The sequence below is a fragment of the Carcharodon carcharias genome, chromosome 19 (assembly GCF_017639515.1).
Source record: "Carcharodon carcharias isolate sCarCar2 chromosome 19, sCarCar2.pri, whole genome shotgun sequence".
Lineage (NCBI taxonomy): Eukaryota > Metazoa > Chordata > Chondrichthyes > Lamniformes > Lamnidae > Carcharodon > Carcharodon carcharias.
In genome coordinates this window covers 114,696,544-114,706,543 of record NC_054485.1, presented here as the reverse complement: position 1 = coordinate 114,706,543, position 10,000 = coordinate 114,696,544, and the positions used below count along the sequence as shown (strand labels likewise).

The 10,000-nt window shown below is 52.4% G+C and overlaps 1 protein-coding gene across 1 annotated transcript in view; it reads right to left on the bottom strand.

Moving 5' to 3' along the window:
* Window positions 1–10,000, bottom strand: part of wdr46 (WD repeat domain 46) — a 163,304-nt gene that overhangs the window by 48,680 nt on the left and 104,624 nt on the right. Inside the window, exons 7-11 of the mRNA XM_041213057.1 lie at window positions 8,517–8,621; window positions 7,021–7,171; window positions 3,936–4,071; window positions 2,882–2,981; window positions 835–988 (exon numbers count right to left, since the gene is read on the bottom strand). Of these exons, the coding sequence (XP_041068991.1) occupies window positions 835–988; window positions 2,882–2,981; window positions 3,936–4,071; window positions 7,021–7,171; window positions 8,517–8,621 (646 nt within the window). The remainder of the gene's footprint in view (window positions 1–834; window positions 989–2,881; window positions 2,982–3,935; window positions 4,072–7,020; window positions 7,172–8,516; window positions 8,622–10,000) is intronic.

Genomic DNA, 10,000 nt, shown 5'->3' with positions numbered 1-10,000 from the left:
ACAGGGTCAATCGAGTGGTTAGGATCTGGAATGCACTGTCTGAGAGTGTGGTGGAGACAGGGTCAATCGAGTGGTTAGGATCTGGAATGCACTGTCTGAGAGTGTGGTGGAGACAGGGTCAATCGAGTGGTTAGGATCTGGAATGCACTGTCTGAGAGTGTGGTGGAGACAGGGTCAATCGAGTGGTTAGGATCTGGAATGCACTGTCTGAGATTGTGGTGGAGACAGGGTCAATCGAGTGGTTAGGATCTGGAATGCACTGTCTGAGAGTGTGGTGGAGACAGGGTCAATCGAGTGGTTAGGATCTGGAATGCACTGTCTGAGAGTGTGGTGGAGACAGGGTCAATCGAGTGGTTAGGGTCTGGAATGCACTGTCTGAGAGTTTGGTGCAGACAGGGTCAATCGAGGAATCCAAAAGCGAATTGTGTTGCTAGGGGAGGGAGTGCAGAAGAAGGAGACAAAGGCTTAAAACTCGATCTAGGCCACACAGAGGTGATGTCAGGAAAACCTTCAAAGGTTAGTGAAAATCTGGAACATTCGGGGCCTATTGAACATTTGCAAACAGAGATTGCTGGATTTTTCTTGAGCAAGAACCTTTGATTGGTGAAGTTAAGATGCAAATCAGCCAGATTCCAAGCGCATGGTTGAATAGATGGCCCGAATGATCTACTCCTGGTCCTAAGTTTCGAAGAGGGCAGGTAGGGCCTTAATTTAGTGTTTCATCCGCTGGCAGTGCAGCACTCCCTCAGCACTCCTTACTCAGAGGGGAGGGTTCCACCTGCTGAGTCAAGGCTGAGAGCCTAATTTAACCTGGAAACCAAATCAGCTGCTTACGTTGACGGTGTTCCCACAGCCTACTCCGAGGAGGTTTCTCTGGCTGAAGACCAGGTGTCCTGCGCCACTGGAGAGAAAGTAGGAGTGCAACGGACGATAGGATCGAATGTCGTACACGTTTAACCTGCGGTCCAATCCTGAAGTGGCCATGTACCTGCAAGAGAGGAAACTTCAAAAGCGAGCAGAGACCGCACCAAATTCACAATAAATTCACCCGATTGGAGGTGTACACCCCTGCTAAAGGCAACTTAAAAACCCTCCAAGGAACGTGTCCTTTCATCACCCATTGCAGCATGTTCTCCTCAATACTGTACCAGTCAGATGTTAATCATTGACAGGCATGCACAGGCACAGGAACACACAGAGACACAGGCACAGGAACACACAGTGACACAGGCACAGGAACACACAGTGACACAGGCACAGGAACACACAGTGACAGAGGCACAGGAACACACAGAGACACAGGCACAGGAACACACAGAGACACAGGCACAGGCACAGGAACACACAGAGACACAGGCACAGGCACAGGAACACACAGAGACACAGGCACAGGAACACACAGAGACACAGGCACAGACACAGGAACACACAGAGATTCAGGAACAAACAGAGATACAGGAACACACAGAGACACAGGCACAGACACAGGAACACACAGAGACACAGGAACACACAGGCACAGACACAGAAACACACAGGCACAGACACAGAAACACACAGGCACAGACACAGAAACACACAGGCACAGACACAAACACACAGGCACAGACACAAACACACAGGCACAGACACAGAAACACAGGCACAGACACAGAAACACACACAGGCACAGACACAGAAACACACAGGCACAGACACAGAAACACACAGGCACAGACACAGAAACACACAGGCACAGACACAGAAACACACAGGCACAGACACAGAAACACACAGGCACAGACACAGAAACACACAGGCACAGACACAGGAACACACAGGGACACAGGAACACACAGAGACACAGGAACACACAGAGACACAGGAACACACAGAGACACAGGAACACACAGACACAGGAACACACAGACACAGGAACACACAGACACAGGAACACACAGACACAGGAACACACAGACACAGGAACTCACAGACACAGGAACTCACAGACACAGGAACTCACAGACACAGGAACTCACAGACACAGGAACTCACAGACACAGGAACTCACAGACACAGGAACTCACAGACACAGGAACTCACAGACACAGGAACTCACAGACACAGGAACTCACAGACACAGGAACTCACAGACACAGGAACTCACAGACACAGACACAGGAACTCACAGACACAGACACAGGAACTCACAGACACAGGCACAGGCACAGGAACACACAGAGGCACAGGCACAGGAACACACAGAGGCACAGGCACACAAAGAGACACAGGAATACAGAGACACATTCAGACACATGAACACACAGAGACACAGGCACAGACATAGGAACACACAGAGACACAGGCACAGACATAGGAACACACAGAGACACAGGCACAGACATAGGAACACACAGAGACACAGGCACAGACATAGGAACACACAGAGACACAGGCACAGACATAGGAACACACAGAGACACAGGAGCACGCACGCAGGCACAGACGTACACACACAGACACGCACCCTGACACACGCGCACGCACCCCAACACATGCGGGTGCACACACAACCCCGATGTGCACACAGCACACATGCCCTGAGACGCACACCCCAATATGCCCACGCTCCAACATATCAATACACCCTGACATGCACCAACACACAGGCACAGGCAGACACACATCCCCCTGCACACAGAGTAATCTCTGTTCCTGCACAGGTCATATCTATACAAAATCTCTGGCACTTAGATTCACCTCCAATTAACTCAATACCACAGTGTATGGTCCCTATTCTTGGTGAATGAATTAACCCTCTCCAGCCTCCCTGTGCCAGTTCTGTAGGACGCTGAGTTATTGAGGGAGCCAGGAGCCCCGAGGGTGTTTGAGAATTGCTTACATTCCAGTCTTGTCCACAGCGATGGCTCGAACTCCGCCACGATGACAGAGCATCTTCACCAGTGGCTCTTTGACATTCGGACTCCACAGGGTCACTGTACCTAAGATAGATTTAGGCTGTGTTAGATATAGCTCAGCACTTAGGCTGAAGGAGGGAGGGGAGAAATCGGCAGCTCTGTGCAGTCCCCAGGAAACCAGGACAGGCCAGGGAAAAGGTGGGATTATAGGTCAGTGAGTGACCCTCTACCACACACGAGTGACCCCCTGACCCACGAGTGACCCTCTACCACACGCGAGTGAACCCCTGACCCGCGAGTGACCCTCTACCACACGCGAGTGATCCCCTGACCCGCGAGTGACCCTCTACCACACGCAAGTGACCCCCTGAACCGCGAGTGACCCTCTACCACATGCGAGTGACCCCCTGACCCGAGTGACCCTCTACCACACGCGAGTGACCCCCTGACCCGCGAGTGACCCTCTACCACACGCGAGTGAACCCCTGACCCGCGAGTGACCCTCTACCACACGCGAGTGACCCCCTGAACAGCGAGTGACCCTCTACCACACGCGAGTGAACCCCTGACCCGCGAGTGACCCTCTACCACACGCGAGTGACCCCCTGAACCGTGAGTGACCCTCTACCACACGCAAGTGACCCCCTGACCCGCGAGTGACCCTCTACCACACGCAAGTGATCCCCGACCCTGCAAGTGACCCCCTGACCTGCGAGTGACCCTCTACCACACACGAATGACCCCCGACCCCGCGAGTGACCCCCTGACCCTGCGAGTGACCCTTTACCACACACGAGTGACCCCCGGCCCCGTGAGTGACCCCTGGCCCCGTGAGTGACCCCCGGCCCTGTGAGTGACCCTTACCCCGTGAGTGACCCTTACCCCGTGAGTGACCTTTAACCTGTGAGTGACCCTTACCCTGTGAGTGACCCTTACCCTGTGAGTGACCCTTACCCTGTGAGTGACCCTTAACCTGTGTGACCCTTACCCCGTGTGACCTTTAACCTGAGTGACCTTTAACCTGTGAGTGACCCTTACCCTGTGAGTGTCCCAGGTGAATGACGGCGTTGTAAGGGTTCTGGGTCATCACATCCAGACGTCCAGCTTTAGTGCACGTGGCTGTCACCTCCTTCCCCACTGAGACGTCAAGGTATTGTAGGAATCCTCGGGCACTCTGCACAGACCCGCACGCACACCAGCACAGTCACACACACACACACAAGCACAGTCACACACACACACACAAGCACAGTCACACACACACACACCAGCACAGTCACACACACACACACACACACACACACCCACCCCCACCCCCACACACACCCACCCCCACCCCCACACCCCCACACACACACACACAAAGCACAGTCACACAAAAACAAGCACAGTCACACACACACACAAGCACAGTCACACACACACAAGCACAGTCACACACACACAAGCACAGTCACACACACACAAGCACAGTCACACACACACACAAGCACAGTCACACACACACACAAGCACAGTCACACACACACACAAGCACAGTCACACACCCACACAAGCACAGTCACACACCCACACAAGCACAGTCACACACACACAAGCACAGTCACACACACACAAGCACAGTCACACACACACAAGCACAGTCACACAAAAACAAGCACAGTCACACACACACACACAAGCACAGTCACACACACACACAAGCAGTCACACACACACACAAGCACAGTCACACACACACACACAAGCACAGTCACACACACACACACAAGCACAGTCACACACACACAAGCACAGTCACACAAAAACAAGCACAGTCACACACACACACAAGCACAGTCACACACACACACAAGCACAGTCACACACACACACAAGCACAGTCACACACACACACAAGCACAGTCACACACACACACAAGCACAGTCACACACACACAAGCACAGTCACACACACACAAGCACAGTCACACACACACAAGCACAGTCACACACACACAAGCACAGTCACACACACACAAACACGCACACAAACACACACACACAAAGCACAGTCACACACACACACAAACACGCACACAAACACACACACACACAAGCACAGACACGCACACCGACACCAGCACAGACACGCACACACACAGATAAACACGCAGACACACATACACAGACACACAAGCACACACAAAGATGTGTAGAGGCACAACATGTGCAAAGGTGAACACAGACACAGACAATAGGCAGTTGGGTGCGTGCAGATGGACGCGTGGACACAGACAAGGGAAGGCAGACACATGTGAACCATGACACATGCACACAGACACACAGAACAGAAATGCTCAGTTAGTTACTTTCTAAACCTGAAGGTTACAGAGTCCTTAGCCTCTTGTTCAGAAAGAAGTTTGCATTAACGTGTAAGGAGCTGCCCGGTCAGTTAGATATTTGATTTAAAGGAAGTGTTTCATTACCAGATCAGAACAACTGGAAAATGCTCAGTCAGGAACTTGGGGTTACTGTGCAGAGGTTGCTATTTGACCCAGTGTTTGACTCACTGCCAAAACGAATGCCAGTTTCCACGCTCCCCCCACACTGGAAGTCTGGTATCGTCCTGTATTCACTTTCCCTCTGGTCTCTTCCCTAATCATTCCGATTGGAAAACTCTCCCATGCTTCATTAACCCAGTTGGGAAAGGGGTTTCCCTCAGCTCCTCCCCTCACTCACTGAGACGTGATTTTAAATCAATGGCTCCTCCTCGCCAACTCCACACACAAGGGCCTCAGTCCCTTCAGTAATTGTCCGATTGTAAAAATTCACAATCACTTCAAAAACTTCCACTAGCCTCATCACCTACTCTGTCCCAGTACCTAGAATAACAGAATGGCTACAGCACACAGGGAGGTAATTCGGTCCATCAGGTCTGTACTGGCTCCTCTGCAAGAGCAACTTCACCAAGCGCCACTCCCTCGCCCTCTCCCCACAGCACCACAAATCTTCTCTCTTCAGATAACGTTTGAATTCCTCACTGAAACCCTCGATTGACCCTGTCTCCACCACACTCTCAGACAGTGCATTCCAGACGCTAACCACTCGATTGACCGTCTCCACCAAACTCTCAGGCAGTGCATTCCAGACCCTAACCACTCGATTGACCCTGTCTACACCACACTCTCAGACAGCGCATTCCAGACCCTAACCACTCGATTGACCCTGTCTCCACCACACTCTCAGGCAGTGCATTCCAGATCCTAACCGCTCGATTGACCCTGTCTCCTTTACACTCTCAGACAGTGCATTCCAGATCCTAACCACTCGATTGACCCTGTCTCCCCCACACTCTCACAGACGGTGCATTCCAGACTCTAACCACTCACTGTGTGAAAGTTCCTCCTCACGTCTCCATTGCTTCTTTAGACATTCACATTAAATCTTTGTCCTCTGGTTCTCGATCCTTGCACCAATGGGAACAGTTTCTCTCTATTTACCCTGCCCAGACCCCTCATGATTTTGAAAACCTCTATCAAATCTCCTCTCGACCTTCTCTTTTCCAAGGAAAACAGTCCCAACTTCTCCAATCTCTCCTCATAACTGAAGTTCCACATCCCTGGAGCCATTCCCGTGAATCTTTTCCACACTCTCTCCAACGTCCTCACCCCCTGGTCAAAGTGTCTCCTGTGACTGAAGACCCCCAGCCCTGGGAGACTCCTGATTCCAGTAGACGGCTGATGGGATGACTGCACTCAAATTCTAAACGTACAGTTGGAAATGAAAGCGTGTGGCGCTGTCTACCTCGCTAGCACAGCGAGGGCTCATTCAGTTCTGGGGAACGAGGGGCGTTGAAATCACTCATCCACCAACCACCTCAATGGCTGGCAGTTCACCTCAGCACAGTGGGAACCGCTCCGTATCTGTGTCCTTTCATGGGTGTGAGGTTGCGGTTAAGTCGAGCTGATGGGACGGAGAGAAGGGAGCTTTACTCCACCATACAGCCAGCCCCAGGAGCACCTGCTTTTCCACCCCCACCCCTGTCTGACCAACACCAGGAGACATACCGAGTCCCATACACCTCCCCCACCGCCCCCCCACCCCCGGCCTTTTGACAAAATACTAAGCTGAGGTCACTCACGCAGGTAGCCAGGAGGAAGTGATAGGGCAGAAATTCCATCCGTAGAACATCATTGAACCTCCTCACACAGTGCAGCTCAATCCCCTGGTTGTCGTATATGTAGAGCCACCGCTTTTGAGCTACAGCAAACATGGTCTCTGTGTGCAACCACCTACAAAACACAGAGAGAGCAGCTCGCTACACAGAGACTCACACTGAACACACAGAGACATGACGCAACAGCCAATCTGTGCACAGCAGGCTCCCCACTCAACTGCAGGTTTTCATGCCATTTGTGAAGCATGAGCATTGACCCAGGACACCAGGGGACAGAGGCCCTGCTCCTCCTCAGATTGAACCGAGGGGTCTTTGACTCGAGTGCATCAATAATGAGAAGTGGCTGATTCAAAATCATTGGTAAATAATCTGGAGCGGAGACATGGAGAATTGTTTTCACTCAGAGTTGCTGGGAACTGCAATGCTCAACCTGATTGAACTCATTGTTTTAAAAGGAACTTGGACAATAGGCACTTGTGGATGAGGAGCTTACAGGGGCAGGACTGCTCTTCCCGAGGGCCAGCACAGGCTCAATGGGCTGAATGGCCTCCTCCCGAGCTTCGAGCCTCGATGATCACTACTTGAGAGAGCAGTTGGAGCCTGGAATTATCATCTATCTGAGAGATGCAAAGTGCTCCCTCTATACGATCACAGACAAGCCTGGATTACCCTCCTCAGGAGGGGATTGTCAGCGCACTGGGTGGTCTACGCAGAGGGGAGAGCTGCACGCCATGAGGGAATCAGGCTGTTTAACAGCCAGCTCTCACCGAGATACACTCTGGAGTGTTCAGGAGAAGTAGCAGCGTGAGCTGACAGACTGGGTCAGAATGCTCAGTCAGCTTCCTGCTCTATTCTGCCATGGGGATGTGGGTGTCACTGACAGGACCAGCATTTGTTACCCATCCCTAATTGCCCTTGAACTGAGTGCCTTGCTAGACCATTTCAGGGGGCAGTTACGAGTCAACCACGTTGCTGTGGGTCTGGAGTCACATGTAGACCAGACCAGGGTAAGGAGGGCAGATTTCCTTCTCTAAAGGACATTAGTGACCCAGATGGGTTTCTACAACAATCGATGATAGTTTCATGGGCACCATCACTGAGACTCGCTTTATATTCCAGTTTTATTAGTTGAATTTAAATTCCACCAGGTGGGAGTTGAACCCATGTCCCCAGCACCTGGGCCTGTGGATGACCTGTCCAGTGACATTAACCTACTCACCCCCAGCTCACACTGGGACTCTGTACCACATGGGAAGCAGAGTTGCTGGTTACACTGATTAAGGAGTATTTTAACAAGCTTTTTTATAAATGCAAGGTCACTGTGAGCTCAGGGTGATCCAGCCAGTGTAAAATTAAATATGGTGAAGGGCAAGTCTGGGTATTAATCAGATTTAAAACTCTCTCTTGTCGACTCTCTCTAGTTCCCGGGCGGAGAGGAGCAGTAGTGAATGTTCAGCTACCGAATATCGTTGATGTGTTCCATGACATTGGTCTCACACAGGAGCTGTTTGGTGTGCCAATCCAGGGCTGCAACATGTCCCCTCCGACCAGCCAACAGCAAGTGCCTGTCAGGGGGAGAAAGCAAAAACTTCAGTGTAGCCCCTGCCTCGTGGAAACTGATGACCCTCAGACAGCGATTAACCAGCCCCCCTCAATCCCAGCTCAGTGAGCAGATCAGACCCACGACGAGTCACATCGCTGCTGACTCTCTTCCCACTACACAACAGCGCAGCCTCTGCCTTCATATCCCAACATCTGGAAGGAAGTCTCTTGAAGGGAGGAGCCAGAGTGAGAGCTGAGCACACAATCACACGGGCCACTGTACTGAATCATACAATAGTTACAGCGCAGGAGGAGGTCGTTCAGCCCGTCATCTGTGCTGGCCCTCAGCAAGAGCAACTCATCTACTCCCACTTCCCCACCCTCTTCCCGTGACCCTGCACATTCTCCCTTCTCAGATAACAATCCAACTCCCTCTTGAGAGCCCCAATTGACCCTGTCTCCACCACACTCTCAGACAATGCATTCCAGACCCTAACCGCTCGCTGTGTGAAAGTTCCTCCTCAAGTCTCCATTGCTTCTTTAGCCAATCACATTAAATCTTTGTCCTCTGGTTCTCGAACCTTCCACCAATGGGAACAGTTTGTCTCTATCTACCCTGCCCAGACCCCTCATGATTTTGAAAACCTCTATCAAATCTCCTCCCAACCTTCTCTTCTCCAAGGAAAACCGTCCCTACTTCTCCAATCTCTCCTCATAACTGAAGTTCCTCATCCCTGGAACCATTCCCGTGAATCTTTTCCACACTCTCTCCAATGTCCTCACCTCCTTCCTAAAGTGCAGCTCCCAGAACTGGACACAATGCTCCAGCTGAGGCTCAACTAGTGTCTTATACAATTCAACATAACCTCCCTGCTCTTGTACTCAATGCCCCTGTTAATAACGCCCAGGACAAGATTCTATACGATCGTGGCTGACCTGACTATAACCTGACTATAACCCCAACCCCACATTCCCGGTAGGTGGGATGTGAACCCACCCTGTCTCCTTCCCTCACCTGCCTGATACTTGGGGTCAGTGAGGGGGGTGGGGGGAAGGAGGGGAAGGGGTGGGGGGAATGGGGGGGAAGGGGTGGGGGGAATGGGGGGGAAGGGGTGAGGGGAATGGGGGGGAAGGGGTGGGGGGAATGAGGGGGAAGGGGTGGGGGGGAAGGAGGGGAAGGGGTGAGGGGAATGAGGGGGGAAGGGGTGGGGGGAATGAGGGGGAAGGGGTGGGGGGAATGAGGGGGAAGGGGTGGGGGGAATGGGGGGGAAGGGGTGGGGGGGAAGGAGGGGAAGGGGTGGGGGGGAATGGGGGGGAAGGGGTGGGGGGGAAGGAGGGGGAAGGGGTGGGGGGAATGAGGGGGAAGGGGTGGGGGGGAATGAGGGGGAAGGGGTGGGGGGGA